The sequence below is a fragment of the Oryctolagus cuniculus genome, chromosome 5 (genome assembly GCF_051225735.1).
Source record: "Oryctolagus cuniculus isolate XC-2025 breed Fujian yellow rabbit chromosome 5, ASM5122573v1, whole genome shotgun sequence".
Taxonomy (NCBI): domain Eukaryota; kingdom Metazoa; phylum Chordata; class Mammalia; order Lagomorpha; family Leporidae; genus Oryctolagus; species Oryctolagus cuniculus.
In genome coordinates, this window is record NC_142871.1 from 61,130,840 (window position 1) to 61,152,710 (window position 21,871).

General features: G+C 39.0%; 1 protein-coding gene across 3 annotated transcripts in view; it reads right to left on the reverse strand.

Moving 5' to 3' along the window:
* Positions 1-21,871, reverse strand: part of CDC40 (cell division cycle 40) — a 52,131-nt gene that overhangs the window by 11,761 nt on the left and 18,499 nt on the right. For all 3 annotated transcript variants that reach the window (XM_051854422.3, XM_089333804.1, XM_002714912.6), the window contains 10 exons: positions 19,056-19,185; positions 14,285-14,368; positions 12,446-12,585; positions 11,287-11,383; positions 9,134-9,273; positions 8,239-8,313; positions 5,652-5,697; positions 3,669-3,770; positions 1,267-1,382; positions 892-1,025 (listed from right to left, as the gene is read on the reverse strand). In XM_051854422.3, coding sequence (XP_051710382.2) covers positions 892-1,025; positions 1,267-1,382; positions 3,669-3,770; positions 5,652-5,697; positions 8,239-8,313; positions 9,134-9,273; positions 11,287-11,383; positions 12,446-12,585; positions 14,285-14,368; positions 19,056-19,185 — 1,064 coding nt within the window. The remainder of the gene's footprint in view (positions 1-891; positions 1,026-1,266; positions 1,383-3,668; positions 3,771-5,651; positions 5,698-8,238; positions 8,314-9,133; positions 9,274-11,286; positions 11,384-12,445; positions 12,586-14,284; positions 14,369-19,055; positions 19,186-21,871) is intronic.

Here is a 21,871-nt window from a genome sequence, read left to right on the forward strand (position 1 = left end):
CATCCCATATGCGCGCCGGGTCTAGTCTCGGTTGCTCCTCTTCTGATCCAGCTCTCTGCTATGGCCTGGGAAAGCAGGAGAAGATGGCCCAAGTCCTTGGATCCCTGCACCCACAAGGGAGACCCGGAAGAAGCTCCTGGCTTCGGCTCCAGCCAGTGCGGCCATCTGGGTAGTGAACCAGCAGATGCAAGACCTCTCTCTCTGTCTCAACCTCTCTCTGTAACTCTGTCTTTCAAATAAAGAAAAATGAATCTTTAAAAATAAAAGATTTACTGATTTATTTGAGTCAGAGTTAGAGAAAGGGAAAGACAGAGAAAGAGAGAGGAAGAGAGGAAGTGAGGAAGAGAGGAAGGGAGAAAGGGAGGGAGGGAGAGGGAGAGGGAGAGGGAGAGGGAGGGAGAGAGGGAGGGGAAGAGGAGGGAGAGGGATAGGGAGAGGGAGGGAGAGAGGGAGGGGAAGAGGAGGGAGAGGGAGAGGGAGAGGGAGAGGGAGAGGGGGAGAGAGAGAGAGAGAGAGATGGCTGCTAACAGCCAGGGCTGGGCCAGGCCAAACCCAGTTGCCAGGAGCTTCATCCAGGTCTCCTACATGGGTGGCAGAGGCCCAAACAATTGGGCCATCCTCCACTGCTTTTCCCAGGCATCAACAGGGAGCTGGATCAAAAGTAGAGCTGCTGGGACATGAACTGGCCCCCAAGTAGGATGCCAGTGTAACAGGCAGTAGCTTTACCCACTACACCACAACACTGGCCCCTACTTACAATGCTTGGCTGGCAAACCAGGATCACAGCTGCAAAAATATTCAAATGGTTGATAATCAGGTTTTATCTGTGGCTACAAATTTTTAAACTGCATGTTTTATGGAAATCAGTTTTTCTACTGATGGAAAACTCACCATTCCCAAACTCTTAGGCTCTTATCATCAGATGTACTAACAAATCTCCTGTTTTCATCAACAAAAACAATGGTGTTGACAGCTCCCAAATGCCGATCATATTCCTGCACAATTTCTCCACTTCGAATGTCCCACTGTAAATCAAATAAGAACAAAGGTAAAGGCAGATGTTAAGCAGATTTATGAATTCTGGAAAGCAGGAAGGGGGAAGATCCCCAATATCATGTTTTTATGTATTTCATTATTTTCTACTAAATACAGGACATCAGCAGTCCCCAAAAGGAGCAAATATTAATGAATTTATGTTCCTTATAGCATCCTCTGATACAACATAAAGTTCCAGAATTTTAATAAAAATACGGTAAAGAAACTCACTTGCACAATCTTTTTATCAGACATCCCAGCCACAAAGAGATTTTGCTTGTCTTCATCAGGATTGAATTTGACACAGTAGGGCACTTTTCGGTTTGTAAATCTTGATATACACTGTCCTAAAACCAAAGGCTCAAATTAGATAAAATAAATTTAACCACTTAATAATGACTGTGGGATTAAGATCTAGAGGTCATTTGCTTAAATTTTTTTTGAGGTCAGCCTTCTTGCTCTTTATTATAAACGACACTGCCCCTTTTCACAGATTTTTAATGATTAAAAACAATTCTACCAATTGTAGAACAGATCAATCACAATTCCCCTTACATAATGGAAAACCACAAGCAACAGAAAAACAAACTAGCAATATAAGCCACTTGGGTGAATCTCAGGTTTTATATTGAGTGAAAGATACTGCCAACAAAAGAGAATATAAGGATGATCCCATTTACAAGAAGTTGAAGAACAGGCAGAATGAAATCTTGATGGCAGATGTGGTTCTGTGGTTGCTGGGAGTGGGTGCAGACTGAAAAAGCACATAAGAAACTCTACAAAATGCTGGGAATATTCTCTATGTTGACCTTGGTTTAAACAACTGCATAGAAATGTTACTGTGTTTTTATATATTTTTATAGAAATCTCACTGAATATTTACACACTTTATATACTTTATGGTTGAGCTTGGTTACAAAATAAGCAAAATTAACCAATATATTCTGACTATATTCCACAAGGGAAACATTTGCACAAGGGAGAGGATATGGGGCAACTTTCAGTATTAAATAAATATAAAGCAGACATTTAAAAAAGAGCAATATCAATATTTTGTTTGGGTTGGTTCTGAGGCTGGGATCTTATACACAATTCCTAGCATAAACCATGTCTTATACACATGCATATCTAACATATTTGTACACAGATAATGATTTCTAGAAGAGCCTGTTGAATGGTGGTTTCTCAGCCTTGGCATCACAGAGGAATAATCTCCGAATCCAAGACCTGGACCAAAGCTCTGAGGATGCGGCTCAGGCACCATTAATTTTAAAGTTCTTCAGATGCTTATGGTGTGCATGCAGCCAGAACTGAGGGCAACTGTGAAAGAGGGGAAGTGCATGGGCTCTGGTGTTCGAGAGAACTTGGTTTGAACCCAACTCCGTCACTTACTAGCTGTGTGACCCTAGAAAAGCTACTTCTTTAAGCCTCAGTTTCTTCATTTATAATGTGGGAACAGTACTTTATAGGGATGTATTAGAACTGAGGAGCAGGTGTGTGGCCTTGTGGTTTACATGCTCACACCCCATTCTCATAGTGTCCGCATTCAATCGCCAGCTCTTGCTCCTAACTCCAGCTTCCCATTGACGCAGTGATGATGGCCCAAGTGATTTCAGTTCCTGTCACTCATTTGGAAGAACTGGCTTTGCCGCCAGCTGGGCACTATTTGTGGGTATTTGGGGAGTAAACCAGTGATGGGTTTACTTTAAACACAAACACCATAGAGATGTCGCTCAAATAAAATATAAAGAAAAAACTGAATGAGATATTGCATATTAGTACTTAGCATAATGCATGGTAAACAGTAAGTGTTTAATAAATATTAGCTATTATCACTTCATTTAAAAGATGGCTTTTTAATTATATAAATTACAAAAGCCACAATATACCAATGCAACTAATATGGCTGCAAATATATAAAACCAATGGGCACAAAGGAGTTTATACTGACATTTTAATCAATTTGAGCAATCAAGTTTATTCTGTTCATGTGACATTCATTATGCTTCTGTTAAGTGCAATACACTGTGCTAGGTGATGTAGGGGAACAATAAGATAAATTAGATGAGCTAGGAAGATTTCCAATCTGCTTACCTGTCAATATGTTTGTATTATAAATGGTATATTGCTGGAGCAAAGCTCATAGTGAGAGCCACTTCATAGCTGAGTTTCACCTCTACAATTACATTTTGTGATATTAACTCTTAGTCAATGATAGGAGAATCTGCAATTTGAGAAGGTATTGTTTTGCCACAGAAGAGTACGTACACGACTGCATATATAAAATGCTAATTTAAGATAAACAGGTATATGTGTGTCAGTTCATGTCCCAGCTGTTCCTCTTCTAATCCAGCTCTCTGCTATAACCTGGGAAAGCCCTAGAAGATGGCCCAAGCACTTGGGCCCCTGCACCTGCATGGGAGATACATAAGAAGCTCCTGGCTCCAGGCTTTGGATGGCTTAGCTCTGGCCGTTGTGGCCATTTGGGGAGTAGACCAGCAGATGGAAGACCTTTCTCTCTGTCTCTCCTTCTCTCTGTCTGTAGCACTACCTCTCAAATAAATAAATAAAATCTTAAAAAAAAAAAAAAAAAAAGGTAAACAGGTAGTAGTATTGCGTAAGTGAGCTTTTACCCGTCTCGGTGTCCCAGAGCTTCAGGTATCTGTCATAGGCTGCACTAAGAAACTGTGTTCCTGCGGTGTTGAAGCAGATGTCCCTTACGGCTTTACTGTGACCTAAAGGGAGAGCCAACAGAAACAGCAGTGAATCGAAGTTTTGTACCTTCTCTTCAAACACAAACACCATAGAGAGCAACAGCACTCAACAGCGGTTCCCAAGTCAATCGTGAGTCATGAGCACTGGGCCCCCACTGCCTGATTTACTGACTTAGCATCCGCTGTGTGTGGGCCGAGGAATGTGGGTGTTTTTCCCTTTCAAGAAGCTCCTCCGGTGATTCTGATGCATAATGCTTTGGTAAGAACCAAGGCAAAAGGTATAATTATTTTTTTAAAGTTTGTCATGGCAATCTCTTAAAATGCAGTACATATAACAGATGACTAACTAGCCAGGAATTTACGGGAACATAATAGACCAATTATTGCCAATGAAAGAAATGACTACTGGAAGTTTGGAGGTTCACTCTGAGACAGCTCACCAGGTTGGAAGCGAAAACAAAGTGACTTAACCTCAAGTTCTGGAAATTATAGCCCTTGCCCAGTAATTGTGTATTTCTGTGACCACGCTACCAAATTCCCTAAACTGATTCAGAATCTCAAAGACAAAGTGTTTTTGAAAAGTATAGTATCAGCATCTATTTTGTTTGGTAATAAATTAATTCTAAGGTGCTGATTATACTTTACTAGGAAGTCAATCTTGCCAGGGAATTAACTCTTCTGAAAGTTATTGAGATAAATGAAACATGGCTAAACAAAAGCAGAAACTTTCCTGGCCCTGAGTCACCACCACCAATGCCGTGGCAACCAGGCATTCTTTTTTACAGCAGGAGTCTTGGTCAGAGCTGTTATCCCTTCCCTGTTCTATGGAAAAATGTTCTTCTACTACATGGCAACAGAAGAGGACCAAATCCACTACATCTGATGGAGACATTTTGTTCCCTTGCACCCAGCAAAGAGCCTTCCACAAGTCTTCCCTTAGGCTGCTGTGGCACCTTGGGCAGGATTTACTTACGCACTGAAGTCCTAACATCATAACTAAGCACTAAGAACAGACTCCCACATGATTCTAAAAGCAGAGCCACTGCAAGCCACACACAGTTTGAATGTGGGCTAGTTAAGTTTGGGGAGAGTAACTCGCCTTCACACAGAACGAGAAAAACCATCAAGCTTTCCCAAAAGCTGCTTGTCTCAAAGAGGTCCTCCCTCTGGCCCTCTTCTTCAAGAAGTTCTCTCAATCTTATCCTTCTTGATTGTGACTGCCACCCATCTAATGGCTTATTCAACAGTCTCACCTCCATCTCCCAAAGAAAGTTCAAATACATGAGTCTCAGAGCGCATCTTACTCTTACGTTCTCTCTCTGACTGAACGGTCCCATGATACATCCAGTCACCTGGGGGTCACCCTAGATTCCTGCCATACTCTTCTCACTCATATTCCCTAATTAATACCACTGACTTTAACTCTTAATGGTTCCTCTCTTCTCCATCTCTGCTGTTTTGGCTCATCATCGCTATTTAGTCCAGGTCAGTGGAATACAGCAACTGTTTAATGGCTTGTCAGTGTTCTTAGGATACAGTCTAAACTCTTGATTAGTGGCACATAAGGAAGGTCCTCCAAATTCTGATTCCCCTTCAACTATTTTTTCCACTTTCGTCTCTGCCCATCCTACAAACCCCCCACCCCACCGCACCCCCGTTCTGAAATCTAAGTAATCCCCTGCAGCAGCACACTTTCTCACACCACTTTGGGTTTTGCTTCTGCTTTCTTCACTTCCGACTTCTCTTTGTCTTTGTGGGGAAGCTTAGTCCTCTTTCCAGACCCAGCTCAGAGCTATGAAGACTTTCCTTCACATCAGTGTAGCCAATTACTGCCAATAATGTCACTGTACTTTGAAAAGCCTTCCCAAACAGATTTATAGTCGGAAAGAAAAAAAACATTACCAATAAATGTTCGCAGACAGCGGCGGTCTCCATAAACCTCCCACAACTGGGGAGAAAAAACACGTGGAAATATCAAATTTAGTAAAAGTCTTTCAATCAATAACAGTTAAATGCTGGCTATGTGTGTGCATAAGTGTGTGTGAGAACAAGGGATTTAAGCATCAAATACCACATGATACTACCAGTTTGTACTGTATTATTTCAAACACACATATGTGCACACAGCTCTCTTTAAAACTTTCATTTTACATCCAAACATCAAAAGGACTTAACTATGGATCAAGTTAATATGAGTGATTTTCATGCTCTTACTGTTTTTTTCCTACATATTTTCTATGATGAAAAGTTACTGCCATGTACATAACGTTTTGATACTGAAAGTGTTTTTTTTTTTTTTTCTTCATTTTACTTTTCTGAAGGAACACATAAAAGCTATGTTAAAATGATGATCTGGGGGACAATGCTGTGGTGTAGCGGTTAAAGCCACCACCTGCAGGGCTGGTATCCCATAGGGGAGCCGATTTGAGTCTCGGCTGCTTTACTTCTGATCCAACTCCATGCTATGGCAGAGAGAAAGCAGTAGAAGGTGGCCCAAATTCTTGGGTCCCTGCACCTGCGTGGGAGACCCAGAAGAAGCTCCTGGCTCCTGGCTTCAGACTGGTGCAACTCTGGCCATTGCTGTCATTTGGGAGTGAACCAATGGATGGAAGACCTCTTTCTCTTTCTCTCTCACTTTCTCTCTCTGTGTAACTTTGACTTTCAAATAAATACAATAAATCTTTAAAAAAAAGATTTATTTATTTATTTATTTGAAAGACAGAGTTACAGAGAGAGGTACAGAGAGAGAGGTCTTCCATCCGCTGGTTCACTACCCAGATAGCTGCAATGGCTGGAGCTGCATCGATCCGAAGCCAGGAGCCAGGAGCCAGGAGCCAGGAGCCAGGAGCTTCTTCCAGGTCTCCCACGTGGGTGCAGGGGCCCAAGGACTTGGGCCATCTTCTACTGCTTTCCCAGGCCATAGCAGGGAGCTGGATTTGAAGAGGAGCAGTCAGGACTCCAATTGGCGCCCATATGGGATGCCTGTGCTTCAGGCCAGGGCTTTAACCTGCTGTACCACAGTGCCGGCCCCAATAAATAAATCTTAAAAAAAAATGATGATCTAGACTAAAATAACAGGTTGTAATTCTCATCATATCTAAAGTGGATTAATACAATAGCTTCAAAACTAGCACTATTCTTGCCTGCCTCCAATCCAATCCTTAATAAAATAATAATGCTAGTCTCTAAAAATAAAAAGCATTTCCTGGCCACTCAGCACCAACAAGATGGTCTCAGTCCCAGTAACAAGCTGGTCAAGGACCTCCAAGACCTGGTCCCTTGTCTGTGGACTGTAATCATTCTTTGTCTCAGATTTTATGCTCTGGCAACCACAAAACTGTTATAGTTTCCAGGATATATCATGCTGATTCATCCCTTTCCCTTGTCTCAAATATACTCCATTCATGTCCCCTTTACTTCACTAAGGCTCCTACTGAGGTATGCTCCCTCTTTGAAATCAGAACAGCATCCACCTGCCTTACATTGATAAAGTACATCATAATGAATTCATCACCCTAAGGCTAGGGACAGTGCCTTAATATTTTTAATCCTTCGCCCACTGCCCACTGTACTTAATAAATGTTTACAGAAATGAGCTCAAGTGAAGTCTATATGTTTTTACTTGGTCAAAGAGAAGATCATAATCTCAACAGCATAAAGTGAAAGGAAACAAAGGCTGCTACTCCAAATTCTATTTTGGGTGATTAGAGACAAATGCCTAAATGGTTGTTCTCAACAAAAGAAGCTGCCTTTCTATATTGTTAATATATATCAATTATTTATAAAAGATAAAACTTTAATGATTCAACTTCCCAAGCCCCAAGAGCACCGCAGGATTGGTATTTATTGAACCATCATAATGATATGGACCTAGAGAACACGAAACAGGTAAGAACTAGCCTTACCAATCTAAGATAGTTCTCAAGGCTTTCATCATGCCCAAGCTGACACGCACTGGCCACTGAATGCTTCTACCACAGACTTCGTAGCCGAATAAAGCTGAGGGTGGAGCTTCCCAAGACCACCAAATGTGGGAGAAGGGCTGGGAGCCTTTCTGCTACTTGATGTCTACTAGTATGCAGAAAAAAAAGGATGAATTTCATTGTCTCTTCTTTACAAATGGGGTTTCTATCACATGTCCTCTCTACCTCAGAAGGTTCTGAGGAACAAATAAACTGCTCCAAACCCCAAACCCCTATTAAAAATGCATTATTAGGGATTAAATATTCATGTGCCTAACACTAAAGTGACTGGCTCACATCCTAATCAATTGTCTAAGCTTTAAAAAGGGTCTAGCCGATCGGACCACAGAGTCATATTTGAAACTACATGTTTGGAAACAGCTCATAAACTGCTGCATTCATAGGGCCTACAAGAAAATAATTAGCCTCTAATTGCCTAACAAACCCAAATTTATTTATAATTAAGCAAACAGAACTAACCAAACTGCTAGATTTGAAGCACTCCTATTTTGTAATAGAAAACTCACCTTAATTTTACAGTCCATGGAGCAAGACAGCAACAAATGGCCAGAGAGAGGAAACAATCTGACTGCACTGACGCCCTATAAAAAGGATCACAGTTACCAGAAACATTCAAATATCAGCTAAAATTAAACACAAGGAAAAGACAGCATATTTTAAACAACCCAAGTTGCTATTCAAAAATCATGCCCCAGAATAACCTCATTAGTATTCCAAGAGCAGGCCTTACTGACACTAAGCTTTTGAAGATATTCTTTTTTAACCTTTCACATTGACTTCCTCACCCAAGGGAATCCTCAGTCAAACAAACTGTTAATCCCTCCCCCCACATTTCTTTTCCTTCATTTGCTTAGTCCCTTTGTTCTTTGCAAAGAGCTGGAAATGATCAGTTGGGACAGTGTAGATGCAGAATATCAATATCATAAGTTCCCATGTATGTTGTTGCTGCATGAGTTCAAGTATCACAAAGTTTATAAACTGGGGAGAATATCATTTGTGGAATGTAACAATCCCAAGAGTTAAGTCAAAATTACTGAAGCTAAGAGGAGACTTGGTGCTAGCACCAGTTCATTACCCACTGACTTGATACCTTAGAGAAAGTAGAACAGGGATTTGTGGGGAAAGGACTGGGCTACAGTAAATGGGCAGGAAATGCCCCCATGAGTGCTTATGTCATGGCTAAGACAGATGGCCTTGAAGAACGCGTTAGTCACTTGTGACTGGGATGTATGTGTATCTCCACAGCTTAACTCAGATTTATCTTCAACTTGACTTCTTCACTCTGTCCTAACTTCCTTGCATCTTCACCAGTAATATGAAATTTTCCATATCAACAGCTGAAATTTTATGTTGACTTCACTCTGATAACATTATAGAAAACAGAACAACCAGCTTGCCTACCTTGGTGTGTCCAGACCATATGTGAATCTGTTTTTTGGGAAGATAACACTTCTCAGGTGGCACACTTGACCGTAGATTTACACCAACATCCTGAGGTATGTGAAGGTAGGACCTGCCTTGATAGTCATACATTTCTTTAACTGAAACCAGAAAGCAAAGGAAAGCATGTGAACAAACACAAGCCTGAGCCATGAAATCAACACTCTCAAAACGGCAACAAATATTTCATTCACGGGGGCACTGTGAGTATTAGGGTTTAGGTAATAAGACTCTGCTGATGTTAAAATCCAAAGTTACCTAGACTTTAGCTGCCTGAAATCATTGCTATCATTATAAGTAGAGGTAGTATTGGAATTCCTAAGTTTACCCAGCAAGTACTAGACCTTTAGATATGATCTATACTTCTTTTACTTAATAGTAAACAGTACAGACTTCACTACAATATAATTATAGCATCGGAAGAAAAGACAACAGTTGGTAAAGAATCAGAAGCAAAACAGGATAAGAAGGAATTTAAAACAAAAAATAACAACTATTCTTTTCCCTTCTTTCCTCTTTCTTGCCATTCTGGTTCCTTTTCATTCCTCTTCCTATTTTCACCACAAGTTTTACAATAAAAATCATTTGTAGGAATTAAATGATAGTATATATAAGCATTTAGCAGCATGTGAGCACAGTAAAAACTCAATAAATATTGGCTGCTATTATTACGGTTACAAACACCACAGCACTGAAAACTCCTCAGAGTAAAACTAGAGCTAGAGAAACCAAATAAGGCCTCAACAAACCTAAATATTTGATGTCATATAATGTTAGAATAACTGACACGATCGGTGTGGAAAATCAGTGCAGTCTTTGTAGTTTCAGATAACTATCTGACTATATAATTTCCTAAAAATAACCAACTATTAACAAACAGGAACAGTCTAGAATTTCTTTTTTTTTTTTTTAAGGTTTATTTATTTGAAAGGCAGAATTACAGAGAGAGAGAAAGAGAAAAAGAGAGAGAGAGAGAGAGAGAGAGAGAGACTTCCATCTGCTGGTTCACTCCCCAAATGCCTGCAATGCATGGAGCTGCCAGGAGCCTGGAGCTCCTTCCAGGTCTCACACATGGGTGCAGGGGCCCAAAGAAATGGGCCATCTTCTACGGCTTTCCCAGGCCACAGCAGAGAGCTGGATCGGAAGTGGAGCAGCTGGGATTTAACCGGTGCCCATATGGGATGCCAGTACTGCAGGTGGTGGCTTTACCCATTATGCCACAGTGCCAGCCCCTAGAATATTTCTAATTTATTTTGGTGAATATGTATTTCTTTCCACAGGTCAAAATAAGTATAAGCGTCCTAACTGCTAATGTATTTGCATGAAAACAAATTTTACTCTTTAAAAAAAAAAACACCTTTTATTATTGATTTACTGGAAAGGCGTGTGTGCCTACATGCGTACACACACACACACACACGAACTTCCCATTTGCTGTTCCACTTCCCTAAACGGTGACAACAGATGGAACTGGGCTAGGGCAAAGCCAGGAGCCCTGAACTCTATCCAGGTCTCTCATGTGGATGGCAGGGATCCAACTACTTGAGTCATCACCTGCTGCCTTCCAGGGTGTGTGTTACTAGGAAGCTGGAATTGGGATCAAAGCCAGGACTTAATCCCAGGCACTTGGATATGGCATGTGGCTGTACCAAGCAGCAGCTTAACCACTGTGCCAAATGCCTGCCCCCAATTTACTCTTATATAGTATAATTCTGTAACAGTTATAAACTGTGAAGATATTTGAATATTTGGTTTGCATTAAAAACAGTCCAAATGACTTGGTCACTATTAATACAGTGAAAGAGTCCATTTTATCTTAGGAAGGAAGAGACTGTGGATCATTCAAGTTTCTTTATCTATCATTTTTTAGAATCCATTAATACGTAACAAAATTACCTCCAGCTATCACTACTCATGCCATTTTCTCTCCTCACTTATACACTACACAGACGACTCTGCTCTGCTGTCTTTGGGATGTAAGTTGTCCAATACTATTATTCTTAGTATAATGATTTTACAGCAGCTGATAGCAAGGGCAGCTGATATGACACGAAGAGAGAACAGAATAAATATGAGCATTTCCATGAAAACGAAGGAAGGTGAAAATGTATTACCATGTAAGATTGTCTTCTCCTCCCCAGGTTTCTCATCTTCCAGTTTGCCTTTTTTCTGCCTCTTTGCTGTGATTTCATCCAGCTCTTTTTGTTCTTCCTAAGGTAATTAAGGAGTGAACTTTAAATGAATGTCTGAGAACTCCATCATGCCCTGAGTTGGTTATAAATTCTTTATAATGAGGCCCACAGTTGTGTGAAGCAATAGCTGCAAGTGTATCTCCCAGGGTAACAGCCTCAACCCTTCTATAAGCAGAGATGGATTACCTCTGCCGCGGCTTACAAACGGAGTTAAACACATAAAGGATACCAGACCCTTCTGGAAACAAATTTAACACATTCTGCTAATTATGCAAAGGAAAAGACAAGGCAAGCAGAAAATCTGGTACCAGAAAGGAAACTGAATTTTAGTAGCCAATGTTGTTCTTCAGTAAGTGGATTTTACTTGCTTATAAGGATAGAAGCAAAGTCTGAAGATTTTGTGACACAAATTTTTTTGAAGATGCAAAGAAAAGATGGGTTAGTATTAAGTCTCTATTTATGTCAAAAGATGATATTTAATAAATAAAGTGGCATATGCATATCATTAAGAGATATGGATGTGAGTCACAGCTAGAATATAAGCCTCATGAGGATAGGATTTTCATCATCTTGTCCACTGCTTCATCCCTGGGACGTAGACTACTTGGCTCAAAGAGAGCAGGATTATGGAGGTGGGAAAGGGGAGGTGGACCTCAGTGATTTTACTTTACAAACTTCACAGTACTATTTTTAAAAATAATATGTATAGATACAACTTGGAAAAAATTTTGAATTAATTAACAAATAAACTCACCATCAATTTTAGTGTAGGAGAAAGGCTGATTCTACAGTCACTACCCGAATATCTGATACTACAAGAGCAGCTATCATGGCAGCTTAAGAATGTTACTGAGGTAAGTTTCATTAAAAATCATTTAATATTCTATTTTAATGAAAAAAGTACCAAAGAAAATAAATCAAAAAAGATAAATAAGATTCCAAAGGAAAACAAAGAATGTTACTATATTTTCTCAATATACCAGGGCAAAGAAATTTGGTTCTCTAAGGTTTACTATTGTAGATATCCTTCATAGAGACACAGCATATACCTGAATTGACAATGAAAAATATCAAAGCTTACTTCTGAAGGTTTGGCTACATCTTTTTCATCCACATATTTTGCCCACGGTCCCAAGAAACCATCAATATTAGATGCATCATTTTCTTTGAACTTTTTCCTCTTTTCTGTTTTCTTCTGACCAGTTTCAAACACAGTTAAACCTATGTCAACAACAAAAGAGAGCACAAATGTGTACATTTTCTAAAGAAATATCAGCATAGTTTTATTTTATATGCTTAAAGAAAGGTTGACTGTTCAAGTGACCAAAGATTTATTTAAAAAATTAAAACAAAATCTATAAAAGTCTGCAACACAGTCCATCTCATGCTATCAAAAAAGGGATTCAAGTTCTGAGAGAAGCTTTCCTCCACTGCAAAATTACAAACTCTAAAAACGTAATAAAAGATGTGTAATCCTAGAATAGTACACGCACCTTATAATGAATCAAAAAAACTGTATCAATAGATTTTTACCATTGTTTGAAAGAAACCCAAAAACTCAATATTGTTAAATAATGATAAAGCTACCTTTGGAAGCAAGAATAAACTGTAATTCATCATTTAAAAACTAAATTACACTTCACTAGTAAAGCAACTATATAAATTAAAGACGGTTTTGCAAGAATCTGGTATTTGTTCCAAGGGACGTTAATTTAAACTTGACCTCTAGTACAGTAATTTTAACAGCTGAAAAGAAAACAGTGAGGAGGATATTTCTGGTTCACATTGCGATTTGGTCAGGAGGTGGTATACTGTGTACAGTCACTAACATTGGTCAACAAAAGGTTTATAAGAGACATGGTTACAAGTGAACTAACAATTTTGCTACATACAGATGTGCTTTCCAGTGGCAACTTAAAAAAAAAAAGTATACCTATATAATTGAAGTTAGTTTCCTTCAGGCAATGTGTTACAACAAAAGCTCATTAAAATTCTATTTTATAATCTAGCTCATACACAGAAGGCAGCTTGATTATATAGGGTCTACTGTGAAGCCAGCACATTTTTTAAATGGCATTTCATGGATTTTATGTGACAAGTTAGCACTTAGAGTATGCTGCTTCGTCTTGTTATAGTAAGCACAAAATGAACAGAAACACAAGCATCTTTTTTACAACACGTATTCAAACACGGCATTCAAAGCAACTCTTCAAAGACAATCTTTAGAGACCCACAAAGAAAATTTTCAGCTTGATAACAGTATTCAGAAATCAACTGTCAAAATTTACCATACCTTAGTTATAATATTTGGATGACCTCCATAGGGCTGGCAAAATGTCAAGCACTCAAAATAATCCAGAGAGATATGGACCGATATTTTCACTGTAAGGTTGCACAGTTATTGTGCGGCAAAAATAAGCTCTAAACTATGTGTAAACTATATTGCTCTAAACTTATCTCTATTGTCTCAATGAAAAAAAAATCAATGGGTAGGTATTTAGTCTAGTAGTTACAATGCTGGCCAGGATGTCTGCATTCCATATCGGAGTGCTTGGGTTCAAAACTCAGCTCTGGCTCCTGACTCCAGCTTCCTGATAATGCAGCCCCTGGGAGGCAGTGGTGATTGCTCAAGTAATCGAGTTCCTGCTGCCCATGTGGGAGACTTGGGAACTGACTTCCCAGCTCCTGATGCTGGCTTTCCCAGTCCCTGTTGCTGCAGGCATTGGGGAGTAAACCTGGGGATGGGAGCGCTCTCATTTCCTCTCTTATGCTCCTGCTCTCTTCCCCACCTCTGTCCCTCTCTCTCAAATAATTAAAACCAAAACTAAATCAAGAGCTAACTAGGTTTTTCCTACTATTACTATAGAACACTAATTATAGGCATGTAAGCATTTGATGTTAAATATTTCCAATAAATTACCTTGATTTTTTTCAGCTTCTTCTACAGAACCAATATATTTGGCAGATACTTGGTGGTTATCTAATGAAGGGTCCAGTGCATAACCTGAAAGGAAAAGTGTGCAAATTATAAACTCCATTTTGCTAATCACAACTCATTTTATTAACACTCACTTCACATTTTTCTTCCCAGATGTCCAAAATGGATTTTTAATTTAGGACTAATCCTTCTTTCCTGAGCTCTGTTTCTATTTAAAATAACTAACCCAAATCTCAGGCTGGACCATGACTCAGCAGAATAAGAAGTTACCTTGTAGGATGAACCTGGCACACTGACATTACAATACCAACAATCTCTCTGGCCAAGATATCAAACTTTAGTTTTAAATAGTCTGAGAGCTTAAAAATACATGTACTTTATACAGACATTTAGAAACCATTTCCTTTCTCTTTTTGGCAATGGATATTACAGTGCTAAATTTATCAAATTATATAAACTAAAGAAAGAAATAGGGTTAGAAGAATTACACAAGGGGCTGGCGTTGTGGCGCAGCAGGTTAAAGCCCTGGCCTACAGCACTGGCATTCTGTAGGGGCACTGGTTCAAATCCTGGCTGCTCCACTTCTGATCCAACTCCCTGCTAATGCACCTGGGAAAGCAGCAGAAAATGCTCCAAGTGCTTGGGCCCCTGCACCCACAAGGGAGATCTTGAAGAAACTCCTGGTTCCTGGCTTCGGCCTGGCCCAGCCCTGGTCATCATGGCCATTTGGGGAGTGAACCAGTGGATGGAAGATTTCTCTCTGTCTCTACCTCTCTATAATTCTGCCTTTCAAACAAATAAAATAAATCTTTTTTAAAAATGACACAAAATGTAGCAATTATTTAGAAAATACGATTCTCAGCAGGGAGAGTTTTACTTCTCAATCTTAAAATAATGTTTTTGTGCTTAATAAATCATTATTTCTATTTCCTTGTTAAGTGAAGTAAGGATATCTACAAGCATACAAATACCATCCTTCAACTGGTTATAAAGATCTACCTACAGAAAAATCTTTTGCTGTCTCCCAACACAAGTCATTATTTTCTTTTTACAAATAAGAGATATTTAGATATTAGATAAATGTGAAGCCAGGAGCCAGGAGCTTCTTCTGTGTCTCCCATGCTGATGCAGGGGGCCTAAGCACTTGGGCCATCTTACACTGCTTTTGCCATTAGCAGAGCTGGATTAGAAAAGGAGCAGCCAGGACACAAACTGGTACCCATATGGGATGTAGGCACTGCAGGTGGAGGTTTAGTTTACTATGCTACAGTACTGGCCAATAAATGTGGTCTTTAGTGGTGCTGCAGTTTGGTTATTAGTTTTGGTGACCCCAAAGGCTGATGGAGTAAAGGCGTGGCCCCAGGGTGGTGCTATTAGGGGAGAGTGGAGACTTGATCCAGTTAAGCTGCTTAAGAGAAGGGCCTGGTAGGAGGTCCTGAGGTCACTGCAGGTGTGCTCTGGGAAGGTCACTGTCCCAAGAGAGTTGGTTTAAAAGCCATGATGGGTCAGCTGCACGCTGCTGTGATCTTTCCTTGGCACTTGTTTGACCATCCAGCACCCTCCTCAGATGCCACACAAAGGGGCTGGCTGTGCTGCATCCAACTGTGAACTTCCAAAACCATCAGTTGAAACAAACCTTTTCTCACAAGTGACTTCTCTCAGGTGTTCATTATGGTGATAAGATGCTGACTAATACAAATGGTCTACGGGAACTTAAGGAAAGAAAATCAGTCTGAATTAACCAAATCAGTTTTTCTTTAAGTGAGTATGCTAGTACAATAAATGTCTGGTATAACCAGTTTTAATAATAATCCAGGATACTCATGAAAGAGAGCTTGAACACTGATCAGTCTATGGCCTACAGCTCATAAGAACAATCATGAAATAATAAAAACTACTGCCCATTTCTTAAAGGGCACATCCCAGTAGATATAGTTAGCATTTTTATTTTTCAGCTAAAGATTCAAGAGTGATTCTTTTGTGGATCAGAAAATGACTTGTCATAAAATGTACTTCTCAAACAAGCTTAGAATGTAAGTGCTCAACTCACCCTTGAGACATGCTAGAATAGAACTAACCACCTGGCTATTAGCTCATTTGCATATTCCTTTTTTCCCCATAATTAAAATTTGTTCTTAGCCAGAGAGAGTTTGATGGCAGAAAGGCAGCTTTAGGATAAAATCTCTGAAATCACAGGTTCAAATCTCATGAGTTATTTTATCTTTCATTTCTTTGATTACAGAATAGTGTTCTGCACATGTTTTTTTTTTTTTTGAGATTTTTATACGACTCTGATAAAATTCAGACCAACATACCCTGAATTAAAAATTCCCACTTCAACTATAAAAACTTACCTAGAATGCAAATTCTACATTGAAAGGAAAATTATGTCTGTAGACATGGCAAAGCCCGATGTGCTGGAGGGCTGGAGGAGGAGATAGGGAGAAGAAGCACCCCTGGTCCTTGCAGTCTTGGGGCAAGCACTGGTCCCTGACTCATCTGGTCATCATCTTGTTCCACCTGTCTCACTTTCGATGTGGAAAAATCTTTTGCTGTCTCCCAACACAAGTCACTATTTTCTTTTTACAAATAAGAGATATTTAGCCATATATCTTACTACGAATCAGCCAGTGATAAAACCAGGCCCAACTCAGAATTTCAGTCTCATTAGTTTTCTAATATTCTGTATCTCAAATAAAAAAAAGTGCATTTTAGTTTTTAAATATTTTGAACCTATATTTCCAAAGCTTATTTTCCATTTTATGTTTTTGATGTCTATTTTCTTCCTTTGGGTGGTCTACTTGAAAGGGTTATGACATCAAGTTTATTATTATTACTATTGTTAATCCTAATATTCCAAGAGGTAAAAGAGGCTATAAATGATTTGTAAAGGAATGCTCTTGAATATATGAAAGATCTTCAACCTTATCAGTAGTAAAAAAAAATCAAGATTGAAATAAAAAGGTAATATTTTCATAATAAAAAAGAAGAAACACAATCACAGGGATCTTGGGTAAAAAGAAATAGATCTTTTATACATGGTGGTGGCAGAATAAGCCCGGAGAATTTTTTTATAAAGTAATTTGGTAATATATAACAACACTTTTAAAACACTTTTACTCTTTGACCTACTTTTGGGGATTCATTTTAGAAAATAATTTTTGGGTCAGCACTGTGGCATAGTAGGCTAAGCCTCTGCCTGCAGTGCTAGCTTTCCACATGGGTGCTGGTTAGAGTCCCGGCTGCTCCACTTCCAATCCAGCTCCCTGCTAATGCGCTTGGGAAAGCAGCTGAAGATGGCACAAGTCCTTGGGACCCTGCACTAACGTGAGAGACCCAGATGAAGCTCACGGCTCCTGGCTTTGGCTGGGCCCAGTTCTAACCACTGCAGCCATTTGGGGAGTGAACCAGCAGGTAGAAGATTCTCTCTCTCTCTCTCTCTCCTGCCTCTGCCTCTCCTTCTCTTTAACTCTGACTTTAAAAAATAAAAAAATAAATTGTTGATGCAATAAAGGTCACTAGTTTAGATTTATGTGGGATCCCCTATACAAGCAATGGGTACAAGGCATTTGTAAACATTTTATTGGACTGCAAGTGTCATTAAACCTTTTTCTTTAAAGATTTATTTATTTTATTTGAAAGGCAGAACTACAGAGAAAGGGAGAAACAGAGAGAAACAGAGAAAGAGAAAGACAGAGATGTGAGAGACAGAACTCTGATCTGCTGGTTCACTCCCCAAATGGCAGCAATGTCCTGGCTCAGGCCAAATTCAGGAGCCATGAGCTTCGCCTGGGTTTCCCATGTGGGTAGCAGAGGCTTGAGTCCTTGGCCATCTTCTGTTGCTTTCCCAGGGGCTTTAGTAGGGAGCCAAATAGGAACTGGAGCAGGCAGGATTCCAGCCCACTCCCATATAGGAGCCAGCATCACAGGTAAGGCTTAACCTGCTACTTCATTGAACTCTCTTGGGTGATTTTAGTGGTAGAGTCTTAGCTATGAGTTTTGGAACACTGTTAGTCAATTATAACTTTGTCATGGTGAAATATAAGGGGAATTCAAAAAGTTCATGAAAAATAGAATTGAAAGGTAAGTTTACTTTGGTGCAAAAATTTTTGAAATTCATGCAGTTTTTCATAATATGCATTTTTCCATAAACTTTCTGAAGACTCCTCACATGGATTTCAAATTTTTTCCCATCAAAATAAACTTGTCTTTTAATTACATTTTATACAAACTTTCTGAAGTACTACTGTATGATCTATTATGATAATTATTTTTGCAACCACTTTCTATGCACATTAACTTTAAACAATCTCACGATTTATAGTATGTATTTTACACAATGAATTTTGATTATTCTGTTTCCTGATTCCCCTTAGTGATCAAAAGAAAACATTTCAGAGATTGGATTTGAGAAACAGAGTAAAGTTAACTAGTATAGAGGAAGATTAAAAAAAAAAGTACTTTCATCACTACTCTTTCATTTACCAATTTTAATAGCATATAATGGACATTCGATAACAAGTTGTTCATCACCAAGTACAACAAAGAACTTTCTGTGTTTAAGATCACAGTATTTCCAACACTTAGCAATCACAGTGGATTTAAGATGACAGCTAAAAATACTCATTCATCTTCTCATTTGTCTAACTATTTCTAGATTATATTACTTTCTAAAAGCCAGAACATACACACATACACAACTCACACTTTTAGTAAAGCCAAACTTGAAACTGTTTAAATCTCATCACCTTACCATATGTGGCAAAAGTTCTTCTCTGCTGTTCAAACATGAAGTCATTGATGTGAGCTGGTTCAGCATATCCAGAAAGCATATTTCTGGGGGCAGCCATTTGCTGAGTTCTAAAGGGATTTTCTGGTCCAAACTACAAAGTTAAAAGGAAAAAAAATATATAAGTTCTGAGTATATGAAAGCCAGAATTACTGAAATCACGGTACAATATATTTTCAATTCTAAATCATCAGGGCCCGACTAACCTATCTGGGAATGCGCTGGTGTCACAGGTTCAGTGTGACTGGTCAATGGCTGAGTGGCACTGTCTGTCAGCCTCTGGGACAGAAGAAGAGGAGTCCAGCCCACCCAACTGTGTATGTGGTTCTTTCTTTCAAGAGCTCACTAGCTACACACGGTTATTATGCTACTCCCCATCACCACAGGAAATTCCACTTGACAGTGTTATTTTAGACAAATGAAAATTATTATAATTTCACCTAAGCAAAGATTTGTGGGGTGTTGGGTGACTTTTATATCAATAAAGATTCCAAAATATAACGCTTAAAAATACATGCTTTGCTTTCTACTCCATTATGAGGAACTAAGAATTCTCAATGTTTTCCATGGTGCCTGGCATATGGAAGGCACTGCTGAAGGAAAGAGTCATCAGCCACCCAGTGGGGCAGAGGAAGGGAAGAGAGACAGCAGGAAAGAAGGGCCTGGAAACATCCCCTGGAAAAGACACTCCAGGTACAGTAACACTTCTCCACTCTGAAAAGTTACACTACGGAAGTCTTCCACAAAATAATGTCCTTATTATATGTTTCTTTATAATGCTTTGGGTTTCTAGAGTGACCTTTCAAAAGTTATTTCATTTGATCTGTACAAAATTCCTGGCACATTAAAGAAGTATTATTTTCATGTTACAAATGAAGAAAAAAGCCAAAGAAGATGTATTTTACCTGAGGGTCAAAAGTTTTATTAATTAGAATCAGGGTTAGAACCTACCCTAGTTAAGCTATTATTACATCATAACATTATTTAAATGCACAATCATAGCCTCTAACTGTAAAAAAAAAAAGGGTAAAATACTAGAATATATTGCATCAAGGGTCATTAATTTAATGTTGATATTTTAAAAGGTACTAGGAATATCCAATACTTTATTTGTTTATTTTTACATAAAGAATAAAATGAGTTTCCTACTTTGGAAAGAATAGAAGGATTTTTTTACTGCAAAGTCTGGAAGAGCTACTGCTATGATGAAATATTTGACGATAGAACCCTCTAGGTCACTTCCATCAGAAACCGTTTTTTCCTGCAATACGTTTCCAGAGCACAAATAAAATTACTGATCTCCCTGAACCAGTATGCTACTTCTTAGAGAGCAACATGATACTATACTACATCCAAAAACCTAAATATGACATGAAATGCTTTATGTTATTCTTGTATTAGAAAAAAAATAAGATTTCCTCCATATTGACAAGATTCTTATATATTGACAGCTTCCATTTCTATGTTTAAAAAGGTTCAATTCAATTCCTATTTATCCTAAATTATAAAGATCATATAAGACTTTATAGTCTACACTAGACCTTCCTGTTTATGCGAATGAGTAGAAACATAGAGGGAAAAAATCTAATTGCTCAATGTTGGATACTGCAGTCAATTTCATTCTATCATGAGTTTTTTTTTTTTTTAATCCAAGACAGGAACAGCTCCAATATTAAACACAATAATATGATTTAAAAGCATCCTAGGTGCTCTACCTCCTACAATCAGCTATAATCCATAAAGCAGTAGCTGACATTTCTAAGGGACGGGGAAATCTAAAATGATAAAAAAAAAAAATCCCCATTGCCCTTATTGCTACTCCTATCACATACAATAAATTACCAACCATTGTGCTTATAGGTAATCTTTTGTTTAAAAAAACAGATAACACAATTTCCATGGTTTCATTTTAGAGAACAATTCTTTTATAGGTCATAAATACATAGATATTAAACTAGTTCTATTTTATTATTTATTTGAAAGGTAGAAAAAACAGAGATCTTCCATCTGCCAGTTCACACCACAAATGCTCACCACGTCCAGGGACTGGGCCAGGCTGAAGCCAGGAGCCTAGAACTCATTTCCCACATGGGTCTCCCACATGGGTGACAGGGTCTCACATACTTCAGCCAAGTACTTGAGCCTCCCAGAATGCACATCAGCAGAAAGCTGGACTGCAAACAAGGTCAGGACCCAAACAAGGGACCACAATATAGGATGTGCACATCTTTTTTTGTTCAAGATTTATTTCTTTATTTGAAAGGCAGAGTTACAGAGAGACAGACAGACAGATCTTCCATCCACTGGTTCACTCCCTAAATGGCCACAATGGCTGGAGCTGGGCCTACAAAGCCAGGAGCCAGAAGGTTCTTCTGGATCTCCTACATTGGTGCAGGGGCCCAAGCACTTGGGCCATCCTCTGCTGCTTTCCCAGGCCATGAGCAGAGAGCTGGATTGGAAGTGGAACAGCTGAGACTCAAACTAACACCCATATGGGATGCTGGTGTTTGCCACAGCACCGGCCCCAGAATGTGCACATCTTTTTTTTTTTTTCTTATTTTTTTTTTAGGTGAACAAATTTCATGTATTTCATATATACAGATTTAGGAACATAGTGATACTTCCTACCCTACCCTCCCTCCTGCCCATGCTCTCATCCCCCCCTTCCTTTCTTACTCTTTTAATTTTTACAACAATTTACTTTCAGTTTATTTTATTCTCATAAGATCAAACCTACACTAAGTAAAGAATTCAACAAACAGTAATAAGACAAAAACACT